The 21,712-nt window shown below is 41.4% G+C and overlaps 1 protein-coding gene across 1 annotated transcript in view; it reads left to right on the forward strand.

Annotated features, from left to right (window-relative positions):
* Window positions 1-21,712, forward strand: part of LOC121923220 (laminin subunit beta-4-like) — a 71,598-nt gene that overhangs the window by 42,883 nt on the left and 7,003 nt on the right. Inside the window, exons 20-32 of the mRNA XM_042453423.1 lie at window positions 223-366; window positions 1,053-1,284; window positions 2,356-2,519; window positions 4,041-4,265; window positions 7,921-8,135; window positions 8,267-8,363; window positions 11,421-11,799; window positions 13,327-13,511; window positions 13,615-13,856; window positions 14,057-14,254; window positions 16,559-16,703; window positions 17,014-17,221; window positions 19,857-19,998. Of these exons, the coding sequence (XP_042309357.1) occupies window positions 223-366; window positions 1,053-1,284; window positions 2,356-2,519; window positions 4,041-4,265; window positions 7,921-8,135; window positions 8,267-8,363; window positions 11,421-11,799; window positions 13,327-13,511; window positions 13,615-13,856; window positions 14,057-14,254; window positions 16,559-16,703; window positions 17,014-17,221; window positions 19,857-19,998 (2,576 nt within the window). The remainder of the gene's footprint in view (window positions 1-222; window positions 367-1,052; window positions 1,285-2,355; window positions 2,520-4,040; window positions 4,266-7,920; window positions 8,136-8,266; window positions 8,364-11,420; window positions 11,800-13,326; window positions 13,512-13,614; window positions 13,857-14,056; window positions 14,255-16,558; window positions 16,704-17,013; window positions 17,222-19,856; window positions 19,999-21,712) is intronic.

A 21,712-nucleotide genomic window follows, 5' to 3' on the forward strand; every position in this document is an offset into this window, starting at 1 on the left:
CTAGATTTCTTTTATCATGAATCAGCACTAGAGAGGGAATTAACATGGCCAGCTTCTGTCCAGTGTACTGGAGAAACATTTTAACTTGTCCCTGTTAGACAAACGCCACAAATTCTGCTGAGTCTTATTTTAATTGGAGTGTGGACAAGGGAATGCATCTTCTCTTTTCTGCTACATAGCTATTTTCCTCACTTTTGGCAATGCTGTTTCTTATGTCCTTAGACTGCCAGTGTGACCCGCAGGGCTCTACCAGCAGTGTCTGCCAGAAACTAGGAGGGCAATGTCAATGTAAACCCAATGTGATTGGTCGACGCTGTGACCAGTGTGTCCCAGGCACCTATGGATTTGGACCATATGGCTGCATTCGTAAGTAATCAGGCAGGGCCTCCCTGTACTGTCTGTTCCAGTTCCATTCTGCTCTTTTCCCCAACAACGTATTAAACCTAGTTTTCTCTGATAGGTCAATTTTTCATTTTGTTTTAATTTTTATAAGAATTTGGCAACATTAGCAAATGTCTTCACATTCTGGATGGAGAAAACTTGAAATTTTACAGTGCTGATGTATTCGAAACAGAAATGGGCAGATGTATCCACATAGGCTTTGAGTGCTTAACTCTTTGAAATGTGGGTTTAAATCCCTGTGATCTGCTGAATGGTTCTGCTGAATTAGGGCTGCTAGATCTCTCTCTCTCTCCCTTCCCTCTTTTTGAGATGTTCCACACCTTTAATACTTATATGGCAGGTAGGCACAATATGGTCCTCACCACACTGAGCCACTTATTGAGGAAGGAAGAGGGGGTGAGTCTTTCTACAACAAGGGACAGACAAAATATGTTCTCTTTTCATGTGGGTTGAACAACACCTACCACACGATATACAGCTGGAAACTCTGAAGTTAGTCTGTGTCAGGAAGAAGGTGAGCACAATCTTCATATTGGAGATTCCTAGGTAACTGTGCCCTAGCTAGGTCCTAACTCTATCACGTAATTAGCGTAACAGTTAATGCAGCCTTTCCCCATTCATGCTCACATCTGTGGAACTTATTTCCATAGCTTGTGCCTGTTCCCCTGAGGGTTCTGCCTCCAAAATCTGTGAACCAATAAGTGGACAGTGCCGGTGCCAGCATGGAGCTGTGGGACGCCAATGTGATCAGTGCCCACCAGGCCAATGGGGCTTCCCAAGTTGCCGGCCTTGTCACTGCAATGGGCACTCTGAGGAATGCGACCTATATACAGGAGCCTGCCACAACTGCCGTGATTACACAGCTGGCCGCCATTGTGAGAGGTGTGTATATGGGATTTGTGGAAATGCAGAGGTAGGTACTGTTATAGTGCGCTATTTTGGAAGCATTGGCTAAAACAGTTTTTCATCAAGAAAGATAATGTTTCCCTTAGAAGAAGTATATTTATTCACGCATCTGTCTCTCTGCCATATACAAGCAGTCTTTTCTCCCTAATCTCCTCCTATCAGCTTTGAAGTAATCTGCAGATGCTCTGCATTTATTTATACAAATGCCCCCCTCCCCCAGTCATTAAGGTAATATCTAGCTTGATCTTCTGATAGTATTTTGCAAAAATAAATAAATAAATAAATAAGAGTCTTAATTTAGGATGGAAAAGAGAAATAGGAAATTTATGTGGATAGAGCTTACCTATTAAGAGTGAAAGCAGAAAGATGAGTCAGAGTGTATAGTATGAGCGCCCTGTGTAGTGGAAGGGAGACTGTGCCAATGTACCTCTGTCTGGATTCTAATAATAATTGACTATTGGTAACACAATCACACTTTAAGCGCCTGTATATTTATATATCAATTATCTATCTATCTATCTATCTATCTATCTATCTATCTATCTATCTATCTCACATACACACTGTCCCCCAAAGTTCCATGCATCAATAACATGCCTGTACAAAATTTACCTGCAGGATTTTTCTGCCTGTGCAGCTGAATAGTTTTGCAAAATTTGTATGTAACCTTGAAGCCTTAAGTAAACGATATAAATGTAATATAGAAATCTCACTGTAAAGAATGTATCCTTTTCTTCTCTTCTAAATGCATAACTGAAATTCCCACTACCATTTTCAAGGATAAAAAGACCAACGACCTTAACCCTAGCAACAGCAACTCATCTCCTCTCTACCTCTGCCTTTCTTTCTGACCTGAATAGTGAGTATAGCCTCTTATTTATGGCATCCTTACCCACTGGGCCAAACCATTATTTCATAGGACATTCACCTGCAATCATATAAAATGTAAAGTGAGGCAAAACTAACTATGAATAGAGACCCAGAATTGTGATGGTAATTCCAGGCTGCTCTTATTGTACCTATGTTTTCCTTTGGCCCCTATCATAGGTGCTTGGATGGTTACTACGGAGATCCAGTCTTGGGCTCAGGACAACAATGTCGGCCATGCCCTTGTCCTGGATATCCAGGATCTCGGCACTATCATGGCATCTCCTGTAGTGCAGATAGGGAGACCAACCAGATTGTTTGTCTCTGTGCTCCAGGCTATACAGGTATGGTATATTTCAGGGCAAGAGATAGAGGTCACAATGTTGCAGTTATTTGAGTCCATATTGTGGGACACTCCATCCTCTGAAGGTACATCATCCAACATTTTGTAGATGAAAATCAGAACACATGTGAGCAAGAAACATCAGAATGTGATCAAAATGGCAAAAAGGATGACACAAAATTAGGAGAAGCTGCAGCAGTTTGCTTTTGCCAAAGTTCTGCACTTCCTGTTTTCCACCCTCTGCTGAGTTAATTAAATACAAATTACCTTTTTCACTTTGAAGTTAGTAAGTTTTCAGCAACTGAAGTGAGCTGAGGACAAAGAGGGAGAATGAAAGGAAGAGAGAGAAACTGGGCCATTTTAAAAACAGTGGAAAAAGTGGGAGAACAGAAGATTTTTCAGGACTGTCCTGCTAAATCATGACAGTTGTATTGTACATGAAAGTCATTTTCAGTGTACTTCCACACCCCATCAGGCTCTTGTCATGCACTTCCTGGGGCGGGGGGGGGGGGGGCAAAGGATGGCCCTCCAAATATTCTAGGACTTTATCTCCCATCAGATCTAGCCATCATAGCCAATGGTGAGAAGTGCTGAGGGTAGTAGTCCAACATCTGGATGGCCTCACTTTGTCTACCCCTGCTCAGCAGCAACCTGCATAGCTTGTGATTTACCAAGCTAAATACATGCATCTCCTTTGTATTGTGTTCCATCAAATGTTTTATGACCTTCAAAATTCTACAGTCCTAGATAGATGGACAAAATCAACAGGGTTTTCTTTTGGTTCATTATAGACTTTCATAAATGTGACTGACTGGTTTACAAGTTGTTTAGACCTGTTCTGTTTCCTGATCCATATTTCCTCATCTGTAATTCTGTTTGCAGATCCACACATGTGCACACACATGCTACTGAATCCCTGAACCACTGAGCCCTTGTATTAGTGCAATATTGGGGCTAAACAGACAGCCCCAAAGGAGTTGCTTGCCACTGCCCCCGGATCAGGGCTGCAGCAACCGCATGGCGTGGCTCCAATCCAGCGATTTGCTGGCTGCAAAAGAGGCAGCAGAAAGCTGCTCCTTTTGGTGCAAGCAAAAAGCTGCCCTTGCCGTGGCGGCGGGAGCTTTTCCCTGTTACTTCTGTGCAGCGTGTCTAAATGCTGTGCCACAGAAACATCGTGATGCTGCCAGCTGTCTTTAGCGATCTGTTCTTTGCCAGAAATGCAGTAGTAGTGGTTGATTGTAAAATTGGGATTTGTATGTACCACTTTCCTAGTTTGCTAAACTGCCAGCATCATTCTTACCTTCTTGTTAATTTATTTAAATTGTTTGTCTGTTTTATACACTGGCTTCCTCTCACTAAGACTAAGTGATTGAAGGTGACTTAAAAAAATTTAAAACTATTAAGTGTGGGAAAGGATGAGAGAGTTCTTATTCCCATCGAGCCATAGTGATGAGGGACAGAAATGCAAGTGAGAAAGAGAATCAACATCTCATTGTTAACATCCTACCTATATCTCTTGCAGGGCTACGTTGTGACCGTTGCTCACCGGGCTATTTTGGAGCTCCCGAGCAGGAAGGTGGAGCCTGTCGCCCTTGTCAGTGCAATAACAACATTGATACCAGTGATCCTGAGGCCTGCGATCCACACACTGGACAATGTCTGCGCTGCCTTTACCACACCAGTGGACCCCACTGTGCTGAATGCCAGCCTGGATATTATGGCAGTGCCTTCCAGCGCAGCTGCCGACGTGAGTGAGATGACCCTGCCTGGATTGTATTGACTGGGAGGGCCTTGTGCTTTGGGAATGAGAAGTGGTATTCATTGGCTTTATAGGAGATTACCAGATGGAGGATGGGAGCAAAGCAGATCGCTCTCCTGGCCTTATCCCATCTGTGACAGCAATTACTCGAAAGACATTCATACATTCATGCTGATTCTGTCATTAAACTGTCAGTGAAATGGAATTGCATTAACGCATTCTTCCATTAATATAAAATGAAGGGCAAGGACGGGACAATTCCACTTCACTGATGGGACCATGACAGGATCACCGCAATGTCATTTGAAAGTCTTTCGCACAGTCATAGTCACTCATGCTTTTCAGATGGGACAATGTCCAGATAGGCATGACATGGTCTGAAAGTACACAATCAATGGGAAGGACAGGACAAGGATGTCCCATCCCCCTTCTGATAATCTCCATAGTGTTTGGAAAATCCTAGGCAAAAAGATTAGCAGGCTTGGGTATGTAAGGAATCTACCCTTTGGATCAGAGCCCATTAATATCAGCATGACTGGAATCTATTGCTACAGCATAGACATGCGTCCCTACCTGGACCGGAGAGACCTTGAAACTGTAGTACATGCTCTGGTAACCTCTCGATTGGATTTCTGTAATGTGCTCTACATGGGGCAACCCTTGTACCAAACCCGGAAGCTACAGTTAGTGCAGAATTTGGCAGCGAGACTGGTCGCTGGTTGTTCCAGGTCTGACCATATAACACCCATCTTGAAAGATCTTCATTGGCTGCCTATTCACTTCTGGGCTCAATGCAAGGTGTTGGTAATGACCTATAAAACCCTAAATGGCTTGGGCCCAGAGTACTTGGAGGACCGCCTCTCCCCATATAATCTGCCCCGCACATTCAGATCAACAGGGATGAAATTGTTGGAAGTCCCAGCGACACGCTATGTGAGGATCTCACAGAGGGCATTCTCTATCGTGGCCCCAAGATCTTGGAATAGTCTCCCAGATGAGCTTCACTCCACCACATCCTTAGCTCTTTTTAAAAAGAATCTGAAGACGTATTTCTTTTCCCAAGCCTTCCCACCGTGAAAAATCTTCTCTTATCCCTTTTCATTGATGACCCCGGACTGTATATATCGATTTCCCCTTCCATCTGGCCCTTTTGTCGTTAGTATTACTATGTTGCTTTTAATGCTGTTTTTAATTGATTTTATTGGAATGTTTTTATAAATAACTGTTCGCCGCTTTGATCAAAATTTTGCAAAAGCGGGTTACAAATAAACTATATTATTATTATTATTATTATTATTATTATTATTATTATTATTAAGAACTATAATAGCCATTTTTAAAGTTCATTCCAGAAACTCAGCTCAAGGAGTTTTTTAAAAAACTCTCTGCACTTCTTTGAAAGATGAAGGATGAAAGATGGGGTAAAGTCGAAGGGAAGAGTTTGTGACAAGGACATTTCTGATGGTGACACTGGAGTGTCAGGAGTGAGGTCTGATTACCTGGAGTTGATCATAGTTGATTGCTGTACTTGGCTGCTTATTATTAGGTTCTGGGGATAATAAAAGAGGAGGTAATCTTCCAGATACAATGGATAGTGAAAAAGACAAACCAGTTCTAGAACAGATCAAGCCAGAATTCTCCCTGGAAGCCAAGATGATAAAGTTGAGGCTGCCATACTTTGGTGATGTCCAAGAAAAAAAATGACTCATTGGGAAAGACAATAATATTAGGAAAGGTAGAGGGATGTAGAAAAAGAGGAAGAGTGCATACTAGATGGATGGATTCTATTAAGGAGTTAATGGGCATAAATTTACAGGACCTAAACAGAGCAGTGGAAAATAGGGAGTCTTGGAGATGTCTCATCCACAGGATCGCCATGAGTCAGAATCGACTTGAGGGCAATTAACAAAGCAAAATATTCCCTATCCCTGCCTCTTAGACTGGAATTGCCACTTGTCAATTCTGGATGCGGTCTGGGGTCATGTTTATTAACCTCTGGTCACCAAACACCCCAACATATGATAGTGATTATACCAAATAGGCCAGGTTAACCTAAACTTTCCACTTCTTTGAATTTTTTAGTACATTTTAAGTCTATTTATTATAAAGATTCTCTCTCTCTCTCTCTCTCTCTCTCTCTCACACACACACACACACACACACACACATATCTATATTCAGGTAAAATCACAGACCTAACAGGTCTGGGCACTTCAGCTTAAGTGTATCCCATAACTTGAGCACCTGAAGGTCTGGGAACTTCAGTTTAGGCATATTCCATAACATTATACATAAGGCATTATTATTCCATTATATTACATATAAGGCCTCCTATTTTAAGTCATATAGCAATCACATCATATTCATCAGGACATTCATAGGGACTTTATCTTTCTATTCAACTCTTTAACAGGCTTGGCAACAAATAATACTTGTAAGAACATCGGTCTTCTAAACCAATTAACATGTCGCATTATCCCTGTGTCATCATAACCACGTTCTCCCTAATCACATAGTTTTCCATTGTATCTGCTAAGTCATTATACAAAGTGTTTATCTATTCATAATCTTGTCCCTTATCATATTCTTAGCTGTTTTACCCTAATCAAGGGTATCTAGGACAATCTCATCTGTTTGAGGAAGTTTACAACTGTAATGGGTATTCAGGGGTTAATGCCTGTGTAATACAGGCATTCTGGGGTTAAACCTTAAGCATGTCTTAGATGCATTAATCATAGGTAAGCATATATCTCATAGTCTTATCAGAAACAGCTCCTCAGGGTGGCATATCAAAGGCTCTCAAGAATGGTTTGTCATGAACAGTCTTCTACAGTGGAGACACAACAGATGTGTTTGATTTCCTAACTTTATCTTGGCTTTTTTATTTTGTTCTGAGGCTCACTCAGTATATTGGTTATCCAATCAGAGACTTACATCTTCTCTTTTTGTTTGGTATACTTGAGTCTAGTGCACACCCCTTTTAGAATACACCCGACTACCTGTTGTCACATGTCTTTAATGCTCTAAATCACAGGGTGACCTGGGATCATTTTCCATAGTTTTTGTTTACATATTCTAAGTGAACATCAGGCAGTCTTCCCAGACTTGACACCCAAACAAGCTTTTTCTTTTCTTTTATTACAAGGTGGAAAATGGGCAGAAACTGTCACAGATCTTATGTTCTATATATTCTACCATGTATAGGTTTTACCAGGTTATATGTCCTTATTTAATGATATATAAACATTTTATATGCACAGGCTGAGGAACTGACAAGAAAAATTTGTCTGGCCTGTTACAGTACAATGTTTTTACATTATAAAAGGGAAGGGAAAGGTTGTGAATTAATTGCATATATCATGGTAACCGCTGAAAGTGCTGTTGGCAGAATATCTGGCTAATATTTGTGGCAATCCCAACCCTTTGCCAAAATAAGTCATCTTGTTACAGAACAAATAAAGAGATAACTAGTAAGGTTAAGGCATGTTCAGCTGATGACATATGAAAATTTATTTGGGTACTGAGAGGTCAGTTTACCATGAAAGGTGGGCAGGAGACCCTTCTCTACAAGAAAACAATTTGCGATACAGAGGCAGGTGGCTATGTTTTGCTTCAAGGCAGTATCTTGTTCCCCTCAACCCAGGCTGTACATGTAATGAGGAGGGCACTCTGCCTACGCATTGCTCCAAAGGCATCTGCCACTGTGATCGGACTACGGGCAACTGCCCCTGCCGTGCCAATGTGGTGGACAAGAACTGCGACAGGTGTGCCCAAAACTTCTGGGGCTTTGGCAGCGACTTGGGGTGTCAGCCGTGCGACTGTGATCCTGCTCATTCATTACGTTCAGACTGCAACATGGTAAATGACTTACTGCTTGAAAGGGTTGAGTAAAATATGGGAGGTGCCAGAACAGTAGTGGCTGCGATCTTGATGTGCTGTTCTCAGCTTGTGTATCAGCGTCTTTCACCAGCACTTTTTGCTTTGTTTAGTTCACAGGGCAGTGCCACTGTCAGCCAGGCTTTGGGGGACGTGTTTGCTCCCACTGCCAAGAAGATCACTGGGGTGATCCCGAACAGGAATGTCTGCGTGAGTATGAGAACATAAGGCAAGCAAGCATCTTCCATATCATACCACATGCACACAGATACATATGGACATATGTAGAGCTTTTGTGTGGGCATAGGCCAATGTGCACAACCTTGCTAACATTAACGGAGGATGTGGGACTGTCCTCTTTTGAACAGACTAGCTCAGTAGTTTTCAGACCCTTTACCCTTGTGACTACATATATGTCCAGACATTGCACCTCCCCCTCACTTGACACAGTATATGAATAAAAATGTTTTGTTTTGTGTAAGACTGGAATTAAACCAAGTGGATTAGGGGCAACGAAGCCAAAGTTCAAAAGTAATGTCATTGATAGGAATTAAATTTGGGTATTGATGTCATGAGCTGCTTTTAAAGTTACTTGTGAAGGCATTTTAGAGGCATTTTAACAAGATTTTTTCAAGCTTTAGGACATGTTTTGTTTAGAGTAGCAAAAAAGAAACAAGCAATACATTCTGCTTTGTCAACAAGTGTAAGGAGTCTTATAAAACGCTATAATGAATCATGGAAACAAATTACTTTTCAAAAGTAATTTTCCAAGCTCAGTTAGGGGTCATGATCTGAGGGTTAAGAATGGGATGTTCATAGATTACTTTGGTGATGTTAACTATTTTAGTGTCAGTTATAAAATTAATGCATTATGTCAATCATTCTCGCATTTGTAACACATTTGCTTTAAATTTAAAAAAATCTATTAAAGGCCACCACCATCCCAAAATTAGCCTCACAGTGCAGCGAATTATCATAGAATCATAGAATCATAGAGTTGGAAGAGACCACTAGGGCCATCCAGTCCAACCCCCTGCCATGCAGGAAATCCAAATCAAAGCATCCCTGACAGATGGCCATCCAGCCTCTGTTTAAAGACCTCCAAGGAAGGAGACTCTATCACCCTCCGAGGGAGTGCATTCCGCTGTCGAACAGCCCTTACTGTCAGGAAGTTCCTCCTAATGTTCAGGTGGAATCTCTTTTCCTGCAGCTTGCATCCATTGTTCCGGGTCCTGTTCTCTGGAGCAGCAGAAAACAAGCTTGCTCCCTCTTCAATATGACATCCCTTCAAATATTTAAACAGGGCGATCATATCACCTCTTAACCTTCTTTTCTCCAGGCTAAACATCCCCAGCTCCCTAAGTCGTTCCTCATAGGGCATGGTTTCCAGACCCTTCACCATTTTTGTCGCCCTCCTTTGGACACGCTCCAGTTTCTCAATGTCCTTTCTGAATTGTGGTGCCCAGAACTGGACACAATATTCTAGGTGGGGCCTGACCAAAGCAGAATACAGTGGCACTATTACTTCTCTTGATCTAGACACTATACTTCTATTGATGCAGCCTAAAATAGCATTGGCCTTTTTAGCTGCCGCATCACACTGTTGACTCATGTTCAACTTGTGATCTACTTGGACTCCTAGATCCCTTTCACACGTAGTTTCATTCAGCCAGGTGTCACCCATCCTATATCTGTGCATTTTATTTTTCCACCCTAACATTTCTCCATGTTGAATTTCATTTTGTTAGCTTTGGCCCAGCTTTCTAGTCTATTCAGGTCATTTTGAATTTTGATCTTGTCCTCTGGGGTATTAGCTATTCCCGCTAATTTGGTATCATCTGCAAATTTGATAAGTATGCTCCCAATTCTGTCATCCAGGTCATTGATAAAGATGTTGAATAGCACTGGGCCCAGGACAGAGCCCTGTGGGACCCCACTGGTCACTTCTCTCCAGGATGAAAAGGAGCCATTGTTGAGCACCCTTTGGGTTTGGCTGGTCAACCAATTACAGATCCATGTAACAGTTCCTTTGTCTAGCCCACATTTTACAAGCTTGTTTGCAAGAATGTCATGGGGAACTTTGTCAAAGGCCTTACTGAAATCAAGATATACTATATCCACAGCATTCCCTTCATCTACCAAGCTGGTAACTTTATCAAAGAAAGAGATTAGGTTTGTCTGGCATGACTTGTTTCTCTGAAACCCATGTTGACTTTTTGTGATTATGGCATTGCCTTCTAGATGTTCACAGACTCTCTGTTTAATGATCTGCTCCAGAATCTTTCCTAGTACTGATGTCAGACTAACTGGATGATAATTGTTGGGATCCTCTTTTTTCCCCTTTTTGAAGATGGGGACAACGTTTGCCCTCCGCCAGTCTGCTGGGATCTCTCCTGTTTTCCAGGAGTTTTCAAAGATTATTGCCAATGGCTCCGATATTACATTTGCCAGTTCTTTTAATACCCTTGGATGGAGTTCATCTGGTCCCGGAGACTTAAATTCATTTAGATTAATAAGGTGTTCCTCTACTATCTCTTTACTTATTCTGTACTGAAATGCCCCTAACCTGTCCTCTGCTCCATTATCCTCAGGTTGAGCACCCTTTGCCTTTTCTGAGAAGACTGAGGCAAAGAAGGTGTTGAGTAATTCTGCCTTTTCTCTGTCTTCTGTTAGCATTTTGCCATCTTCTCCACGCAGTGGCCCTACCGTTTCCTTCTTCTTCCTTTTGCTGCGGACATATCCAAAAAAAGCCCTTTTTATTGTTCTTAACCTCTCTAGCAAGCCTGAGTTCATTCTGTGCTTTAGCTTTTCTGACTTTACCCCTACACATGCCTGCTATTTCTTTGAATTCCTTTTTTGTGATTTCCCCCTTTTTCCATTTCTTATACATGTTCTGTTTCAAACTTAGCTCGGTTGAAAGTTCCTTAGTCATCCATCCTGGTTTCTTGAGACACCTCCCGTTTTTCTTTCTCACTGGAACTGTTTGAAATTGTGCCTTCAGTATCTCCCTTTTGAGAAAGTCCCATCCGTCCTGAACTCCTTTATCTTTTAGTATTTCTGACCATGGAATTGCCCTCAATACTTCTCTAAGTTTACTGAAATCCGCTCTCCTAAAGTCTAGGATGAAGTGTTATGAAGTGTTAATTGTTACTTAACCCGTCAATGTTGCTGTTTAATATTGCAGATAATGACTTCTAAAACGAAGGTGACAAATTAATTTTTAATTGGTTATTTTCCGTCTCTGAGTATGATCTTTGTCTCCCACAGCCTGTGAATGTGATCTAGCTGGATCTGAGAGCCCTCAGTGTGACCGTCTCACTGGACACTGTCTGTGCCGAGAGGGATTTATGGGGCGGCGATGTGACCAGTGCCAGCGTGGCTTCCAACAGAACTTTCCTCGCTGTTCTCCCTGCCATCCTTGCTTTGGCCAATGGGATGAGGTGCTGGGGCAACTCTGGGAACAGTTGCGACGGCTACAGAATGCAGTACAGGCCCTGAAAGAAGGTGGCCCCATACCTGAAGCCAGCCACCGTCGTATGCTCAGCCTGGAGAATAACCTGGGTCATGTAGAGCAGCTTCTTGGGGATGGGAGTAGTCCAAGCATACCACTTCTGCATGAACTCAGCACCCTTCTGGCTGACATCAGGTAGGGAGAGATGGTATTTGCAGTGATAACACTGGGTAGATCAGGAGGCAAAAACAGGGACATTGCCTAGTTTTATTCTGTGTGTGAATATTTAGAATCAATTGATATGCAGCATTTTGTGAATCATTTTATGCATCAGTTTTCTTCTGTGACAATATCCAAGCTACAGACGTAGAACTGTGTAGCAATTTAATAATTGTTTAAAAATGTATTTTTTTTAATAATTCCACTCTGGATATTTTAACTTGGATGAAGGGGAGTAGAGTATCATTCCTATAATTCTCAGCACCTTAGCCAAACTATAGTTGCCAAGTTTCTTTGGGGAAAGTCATTACATCAATCCATGTAATTTAGTAGTGCAACTAGAGCCTTTGTCTCATGCTTATATCCACATTCACCTGGAAGTATACCTGCCCCAGGAATATTGTTTGCCAGGCTTGCCACCCTCTGTTACATTAGTACTTCAAGGGAAATGTAACTTTTGTCCAAAACACACTGCAGAAATCATCCAGTTTGAGACCACTTTCAATTCTGAGAATTGAAGTTTTGTGAGACTTTTAACCTTTTCTGACTGTGGTGCCACAATAAACTACAATTGCCAGGATTCCCTAGCACTGAGCCAGGACACTTAAAGCAGTCCCAAACTCGATTGTTTCTGCAGTATGTTTTGCACCTTAGTATACCATAAAGTATACTCATTTCTTGGAGATGTCTTCTTACTTTCACAGTAGCTGCGTGCTGGAAGGTGAGCTTTCAGATGGCTTTAGTAGGAATCATGTATTTGCTTTTTAACTCAACCACCTTGCCTGAAGTATATTATTATCCTGCAAAATCAGTTTGCACAGACATAAGTAGCTGTTGGTAGTCTGAGAAGTTTACATGTTCTATCATATGTACATTGTTAATTATGAATGAACTGCCAATGTATACTCCTATCATTCTTCTGGGATTTAAACATCAAATCTAAGGATTTTGATCTTGAATTTGTCATAAATATATGTTGAAATTAGTGACTAAATGTAGGTGTGAATTGCCCTCACATTTAGAATTGGGATACCACCAGAATGAGGAAGCTAAAATTTCTTAGGCACAGAAAGTCTAAAACTGATTGACAGATGTGCTGAAGAGTAGGCATTATTTGTACAACTTTTAAAACAGAATGATAATGTTCTATCTATCCCATGGTACTTTTTAATTGATTTTTTTTTCTTTTTTTCTCTATTGGATTGAAGTATATTTTTAAAGATGAATTTTGGGGTGGAAAGTTGTGTTTTTGATACCATGAAAGTCATGTCCTCTATTTCATTTAAATTTCAAAGAAACAGGATTCCCAGTTCTGTGCAGCACTAAATGTTTCCCTCTCATTTATATCCTGCCCTTATAAATGCTGTTCAGGGCTGTTATTTTATCATCAGAGGTACCACCTAGTGGGGTAGAGGCCAGTGTGAGGTTGTGAGGTGGTGTTGTGTCCAGGGAGCATCATGGCATTGGTGGAATAAGAGCCCATATGCTATATCACCCTACCAGGGCAGACATGGATGAGCTCTGGCAACAGTTGCAGACCACAGATACACACCTGGATGGCACTGAGCGGGCAGCCACAGGACAGAGAAGCCATCTGAATAAATTGAGCCATGAGCTAAGGGAACTTAACCGCACTGTCAGCTACCTCAGCAGCCAGTGGAGAGGGATGACAAATGCCAGCTTCAATGGTAAGAAACAAGGCACCCAAACTGCAGGAAATAAGTGTCACTGCAAGTCCTGGACAAAGAATGCCCCTTTCCTAAAACAGATCTGGTTTTCTTGTGCTGGCAGAGTCTTTCCGTAGCATCCTGGAGTCTTCCCAACAGTCAGAACTGGCCCAGCAGCAAGCAAAGGCCTCCGTTCAAGGGCCACAGAGTCCGGTGGGTCAAGCCAAACAGACACGTCAGGCTACTGTTGAGCTCCTGCGGCGTCGAGGAGATGCTTTCCGGAAGGGTGCGGCTGCTCACCAAAAATCGCTGCTTGACATCCAGGGGAAGGTCAACAGCCTTGACTTGAGTGGGATCAATGAGAAAGTGAGTTCTATAATGAGGATCGATTGGGGCAAGAAAACTGAGGGAAGCAGGAAGTAGTTTGATGGAGATGAGTGACTGCATATTGCTTTCTCTGAACTCAGCATCTGACTCCCTCCCCCCTTTCTATCAGGGGATTGGGGTCTCAGTCACACAAGAACCCTGTCTTCATGCACTGATCCTGGACTGCTCTCTTGTTCTAGATCTGCGGTGCTTCCAGAGAGGAGGAGTGTGAACCCTGCGGAGGGGCTTCATGTCGAGACAGCTCGGGTCAGCGGCATTGTGGCGGCCTTGGCTGTACTGGAGCACTGCCTGTCTCCATGAAGGCACTGTACACAGCCCAGAACATCTCTCATCGACTGGAGATCACAGCAAAGGAGCTGGGCACCATATCTAGCAAGGTAGAGTGCCAGCAGAAGTGTGTATAAGTATGTAAACAAGATGCTCTTAAAATAGAGACAAGATCTTTCTCACCATATTAGATTGTGATCTGCTTTGCATGGAATAGTAAGGCAGAAGTTCAGAGAACTTTGGTTTATTCTGTGCAGCAGCGTATCAATTTTTCTTGCTTGACTTCTGTGGCTTTTCTTTATCAGTGTAATTAGCAATAATTTTCTAATTTCTTTTCAAGTCAAGCAAGAATGTTATTTTTATAGGGCATTTTAAGAGGCATTTCAGTCGAATATTAATAAATGTTTTGCGGTTCTTCGATTAATTGTAAAGCTATTTTTTGAAAATCGAAAATAGCAAAAAAGAGAGAGCAATGTAACTGTCAATACAACAAGTTAGTTTTTAGCAGTGCAATGAGTAGTAATAACAAATTACTTTTTGAATGCCAGAACAGATAATGGGTGTAGGTTGTTTTTTTAAAAATAACTTTCCAAATTCTGCATCTGAACCTCACTTGTTCTTCCCAAACAAGCTAGTAATCAGAAGCCAAGAACAGCTTCCAGGAAGGAACTTTAAAACATAAGTAGCTAATTAGTCCAAAGATTTACAATAGCCATGCAGGAATATGCAATTAAAGTACTTCTGAAAAATGTCCATTCAACCTCTGTTTAAAGAGCGTTCACTACCCCACAAGGCAGTCTATTCCACTGTTGAATAGTTCTTACAGTAAAGAAGTTCCTAATGTTTAGGTGGAATCTCTTGTCTTGTAATTTGAATCCACTGGTTCATGTCCTAGTCTCTGGAGCAGCAGAAAACAAGCTTGCGCCGTCTTCTACATGACATCCTTTCAGATATTTCAAGATGGCCATCATGTCTCAGTCTTCTGTTCTCCATCTCCCTCAGTAATTCCTCATAAGGCTTGGTTTCCAGACCTTTATCATCTTGGTGGTCCTTCTCTGGACACATTCCAGTTTGTCAATATCCTCTTCTAACTATGGTACCCAGAACTGAACATCCCAGTTGCTTCCTTTTCTGTTTCTTTTTATTGGTCCCTCCTGCCCCCATCTTTTATGGTTGTTTGTATCACCTTGTCATGTGCAATGTTGTGCTCAAACAAAGCTTGAAGAATTAAAGTGAAGAGGGGGAAAAGAAAACAGATTCCAGCTTGATAGAAGAATGATGAATCATGAATCCTGGTTCAGATGTAAGAAACATACTACTGCTGAAGATTTCTCATTTTGTGAGAAGCCAAATGGGAGTGATAAGACAGCATACATCAGCACATTCTGCATTTACAGGAATCCTGGTTTAAAGAACATTCCTCCCCAGCACTTTCTTGGGATGATACATTGCACAAGAGTAGTACTGAGCAGTTATGGAGCCCTTTCCCAAAAGATATCCCTTGGACATTTTAGGCTCCTTTAGAACAATTAGGGCTCCCACAAACTTCTCTAAAACAAGACAGTCTGCCCCTACTATTGTGCAATGTGCCACCCTAAGGCGGGGATGTTCTTTTAGGCTTTCTCAATTCCCTCATGACAATTCGATCTATAACAGACATTGCAAGCTACACATTAGGAAATGAGCATGGGAGCTAAATAGAGCCTGGCTATGGGATGTTGGAAGCTATAGTCCAAGAGAATAAATTTTCCAAACTCTGGCCTGAAACTGGCCTCTAGACCCTTAATAGTCTGCCCAGTATACAAGGGTTACTGAGAAAATACACTGATGTGATGTGGAAAGGTAGGAAGATATCAAAGTACAGCAGGAAATGTATGTAAAACCTATGATACATGATATCATATGTAACTAGTAGCAAGTCTATGAACCCTTCCCTATCCTTTCAGCCAGATGTGCTTGGCTTGGAAGCCATCCAGATTTTGCAGCCAATTAGTCTGTTCCCAAAACAAATGATGACAATTAAGTCAATTTACATGTATTCTTTTTATTTTCACCATTCAAAGATTTGCCAATATTTTGGATTTTTTAGAATTTGAGATGGGGTGTTGGGGGATAAAGAAAGGATTTGGATGGAAGATAACATACATTGTGGAATTTGGATAAGATTCAGGGCAGAAACTGTTGAGTCTTCTTTAAATAGAGACCTTGTTGCAAGATCCCTTCCTTGGTTCTGAACCCTAATTCTAGCCTTTGTCAGCAGCAGTAAAAAACAGAATGGCCAGCAGCAGGTATTTACTCCCACACCTACAGTCCTTGCATCAAGCAAGCTCTGTGCTATCACATCCATTTGCCATCCCACCCACCCATATCATCCTAGGTAGCTTGAGATTCTAAAATTGGTTTCAATTTTTTAGGTACAAGAAATCCAGAACCTGGCACAGGATGCCAGGAGCCATGCCCAAGACACACTGGGGCAAGCTCAGGGAGCTCAGAGCCGTGTGGAGAAGTCAACAGCTAAGTTGAGGGAATTCATCCAGAAAATAAAGGACTTCCTAGCAGGTATCAGAGCATTGCATAATGAATATGAAAACAAGCAAAACTGTAGAAGGAAAGATGGGTATATTTTTAAAAAACGAAATCCAATATGTAGCGAAAGAATATATATGTGAATATCAATGATGAAGTACAGTATTAATGATGCAAGCTTATGTTATCCAAAATTATACAGTACTATCATAAAGTTGATATTTGGTCAGTTTGGAGTATGTATATGAAGGTTCAGAGTGGACTGTGGGGGGCGGACAGAGATGGACAGTTACAGATCTAGTTATACACATACCAAAATGAGTATCTGTTTTTGTCTCCCTAGAGGAAGGGGCTGACCCTGAAAGCATTGAGCTTGTGGCCCAGCAAGTGCTGAACATCTCCTTGCCCAGCAGCCCCAGTCAGATCAGCATCCTGATTAAAGAAATACATGACAGAATTGGCCAGCTGGATGGTGTGGACATCATCCTGAACAATACAATGCACAACCTGACCCGTGCAAGGGAGCTCTTGGCCAAAGCAGAAGAGGCCAAGTGAGTTTGCCTATGAGAAGAATAACATACTTCTTTTGTCATTTCAGGTTTTTTTCTACATTTTTTAATATTGTAATCAGATTACAAATCCGACATTTTATGTTATCAGCGCATTAACCAAACGCTCCCAAACCCTAGCATGTAATGGCGGGGGCATCATGGCGGTGTCCCATCCACATGGGCGCTGCCATCTTGCCATAAGGGATGCGCAGCATATACACGTCGCTGCACATTGCTTACATCACCGCTGTGCCAATGGTGCACTCATGATATGTGCTGGATGCTGCAAAAAATGGGTTCTTTTTACTCTGGAGGGACACTGTGCGATTTGGTTGCTGTGGCATCCCTCCGGAATTAAAACGGATGCCTCCAGCCTGCTGTTTCTGAGTGGTCTGTCTTGGACTATAGGCTGCTTAGATTCTGTATTGCTTCAAACATGCAGCAATTTTAGGAACTGAAACACACACATGCACCTGAATCATGGCCAGAGTAATTCCAAGACAGGCTCAAGTGTGTATACTTTGGCAAGACTGTCTACAAAACCTATTGGCATGACAGTTTAAATTTCTTTTTCTCTCACACCCCTATTTGTGGATATCTAGCTCCTTTTCCTGACACCTGCAACAGTAAGAGCCATTCCACAGTGGAACATGCTGCCTCAGATTGTGGTGGAGTCTCCTTTGGAGGTTTTTAAAGAGAGGCTGGATGGCCATCTGTTAGGAATGTGTGTTCCTGCATGGCAGAAGGTTGGACTGGATGGCCTTCATGGTCTCTTCCTTCTATGATCAGTATTCATATAGTCAAAGAAAAAACAAGTACAAGTTTGTGTTTCCTTGTTAGCAGTGCCCACCATCAGATATATTTGTGCTTTTATGAAGAAGGACAAGGCTGAAACAGAAATAACAACAACAATAATTTATTTCCAAAGGGTTTTTCCCCCTAAAAATAATACTTGCTTGAATAGGTGTGAGATGACTAGATCAGAAGTAGCTTGCAATCTGGTCATCAGTCTGGAAGTCTTTCTTATATACTTACTGGGAGAGGTATACTCAGACGAACATGTGTGCACATATAATCTTGTTTCTTGCACTTCCTGTGGCCAAACCCTACTCCACCATTTATTTGTTATTTATTAAAAGTGTTTATCACTTGTCTGCTTATTAAGTCTCCCAAGGAAATGTTAAAAATGATAAAACATAGAAATAAATTAAAAATAATTATTAAAAACCTATTTTACAGTTGTCTAAAAATAGATGGGCTGTTAATCTTTGTCCCAATTTTAAAACCAGTTTTCAAGACCAAAAGCTATATAAAACAATTTTCCAGGCAAAGCATTCTCTGAAGATGCCAGCCACAGATAGTGGCGAAACGTCAGGAAGAAACTTTTCTCGAACATGGCCACATAGCCTGAAAAACCCACAAAAAACAATATAGTTTTGGTTTTAGACCAGAAACTCAACCAGGGTGGAGCCAGCCTAAATTTGCTTGGGAGGGAGGTCTACACTTGAGGTGTTGCTCCAGAGAAATTCTATCTCATATGCTCATTAGCCTAGCTTTTAGAGATAGTCCTAGAAATATCTAATTCTAGGCAGGCATGTGTAGTAGGAGACACAGCCATTCAGATGCCCTGCTTTCAGAAATAACCTCACCTAAGGATAGTGTATCTTTTCTGAACAAGTGCCTGGAGGATATAATAAGCTGGATGTGGAAAACCAAACAGAACCTGAATCCAGACAAGACAGAAGGGCTTACTGACTTGGGATTGGATGTTTGTCAAACAGTTCTGGATGGGTTTACACTCTCCCTGAAATATTGTGTTCACAGTTTGGGGTGCATATGGATCCTTGCTCCAAATGTCACAGCCAGGACTGCTTACTGTCATCTTTGGCTGTTATGACAAAATTGTCCCTTCCTAAAGCTAAGGGATATAAACATGGTTGTGCTGGTAATCTCAAAGTTGGATTCTGCTGTGTGCTGTGCATTGGGCTACCTCTGTACCAAGTTCTGAAACTGCAATTAATTCAAAACATGGCAGCCACATTAGTTACTGGCACATCTAGGAGTGAGTATAGTACACCACTATTAAAATCACTTCGCAGGCTGCCAGTTGGTTTCCAGGCAAGGTATAAAGTGTTGGTTGTTACCTTAAAAGTCCTACATGGTTTGGGTCCAGGCTACAAGATCGTCATCTCCCATATAATCCGCCTTGTGCATTCAGGTCCTCTGGAACATTTACGTCAGTCAGCCAAAACTAGGCTGTTACCCAGAAGACATGTTCTTTAGTTGCCTCCATATTGTGGAATGACCTGCCAGAGGAGCTGGATATGCTGCAAAGAGCAGTAAAGACAAGTAGGCCTATCCTACTATACTTGCTATTGCAGATCATTTTTAAATTATGAGTTTTGAAGTATGAATTGATTGGTTTTAATATAATTTTTAATGCTCTTTTAGCTGATGTGTTAAATTGGTATTACGTGTCTAATCTCTTCTATTTTAATCTGTTGTTGTTCCTTGCCTCAATCTGTAAGGAGAGGTGGGTAAGGAGTAACAGCAATAACAACAACAAGGTGCTATAATTTTGTTGATCTTAAAGGGACTATCATACTTTCTGCTGTATTTGTTCATTTATGCCCAGAGAGCGAGCAGAGGGTGTACAGGCAACCATCTCAGAAACTCGTGCAGCACTAAGCGATGCGAAGGACCAAGTGAGTGCAGCAGAAAGAGCAATGAAGAGTGCGAAGGAGGCCATTCGAAACGTGGAGGGCAGAATCAGACAGGTGAGGGATAAACTGCCACCTGGTAGCTAGCCTGCTTGTGTTTCTTTGGACAATAGGAATAATCAAGATAGCTCCTCCATTCTTGACCCATACTACTTTAAGCATTCTTGTATTTTTGTTGTTGTTACTGTTATTATCATCATTGTTTATTTATGTAGCACAACCAGTGTATATGGTGTCGTACAAAGTGACCAGAGCAAAAGACAGCCTGCCCAACCAAAGGCCCTTAATTTAACATAAAGCAAATTGATAAATACATATAATCCAAATATTTATTTATTATGTATTATATAAACCAATTTCAGTTGACATGCTATAGAGGACATTCATTGCTTTTCCTAAAATTGGCAATAGAAGCCAAAGAAACTTTGCAGGACCTGTGCTGCTAGGTGAAATCAAAGTTTAAGAGCCGAGTTTCCATGATGATCACTGTTCCTTAGTTTCAATTAAAATTTTAACTTTCAAAGAGCAATATAAGAGGATAGCAGTAGACTTAGAACTCAAAAGCAGGACAAATAATGAATAAATCCTTTGTAATAATTTGCTTTGAACTATGGCAGCTTGTAAAGCATCTTAATGTTTGTTGTTTTAAAGCAAGACTAAGACATATTTATATGATAAGATGCTGACATGTCCATTATGTGACATAATAAATTACTATAAATATGTTATATCTTTAGTAGTCTTGGTGTGTGCCTTCAAGTCATTTCCAACTTATGGTGACCCTAAGGCAACCTTTCAAATTATACATTTCTGGTGTTATATTTCTGCTTTAACTGCTATGGCAACCTCCTATTGAATTCTGGGAATTGCAGTTTAGGGAATGGCATTTAGAATTCTCACTGAAAAATCTTTACAGCTTCCCTAAACTGCAAATGCCAGGATTACATTGATGCAGGCATAGCTGTGGTATATCAAAGTGCTATAATTGTATAGAACTATATGAAAGGACCCCAACTTTCCAGTATAGGGGACTTCCAATGCTAAATGAATATTGATTTACTTCCTCAGGTATTTCCCTGATTACTACCTTGTGAGTTACCCCGCTAATGTTAATGAATAGCAATAGCAATAGCAAGTACATTTCTATAGAACTTATCAGTGCACTTAAGCACTCCCTAAGCAGTTTACAATGTGTGTAAGCTAATTGCCCACAACAAGCTGGGTACTTATTTTAGCGTCCTTGGAAGGATACCAGGCTGAGTCAACCCAGAGCCCCTGACTGGTATTGAACTCACAACCTTGTTCTTTGTGAGTGAGTGGTTGCAGTACAGGCATTTAACCACTGTGCCATTATATTATTGAGTTATAATTGTTTCATCACTGTATTTGTTTCATTGTATTGCTGTTGTGCCCCTTTGTTGTTTCCGATTTATGGCCACCCTAAAGTGACCCTGTCACAGGTTTTCAAGTCATTTCTGGCTTATGGTGAGGTTTTCTTGGCATAATTTGTGCAGAGGGGGTTTGCCTTTGCCTTCTTCTGAGGCAGAGAGAGTGTGACGTGCCCAAGGTCACCCAGTAGATTTCTGTGGCTGAGGAAGGTTTCAAATCCTGATCTCCAGACTTCAAATCACTACATCTTGCTGGCTTTCATCTTTAGCATTACCTCTTCCTATATAGCTACCAGCTAGACTTGGACGTATTCTGGCACATCCTGATACAATAGTTTCCTGGGACATGGAAAATATGGAATCTGGAAAACTCAATTGCAATC

The sequence above is a fragment of the Sceloporus undulatus genome, chromosome 2, assembly GCF_019175285.1.
Source record: "Sceloporus undulatus isolate JIND9_A2432 ecotype Alabama chromosome 2, SceUnd_v1.1, whole genome shotgun sequence".
NCBI classification, from domain to species: Eukaryota; Metazoa; Chordata; class Lepidosauria; order Squamata; family Phrynosomatidae; genus Sceloporus; species Sceloporus undulatus.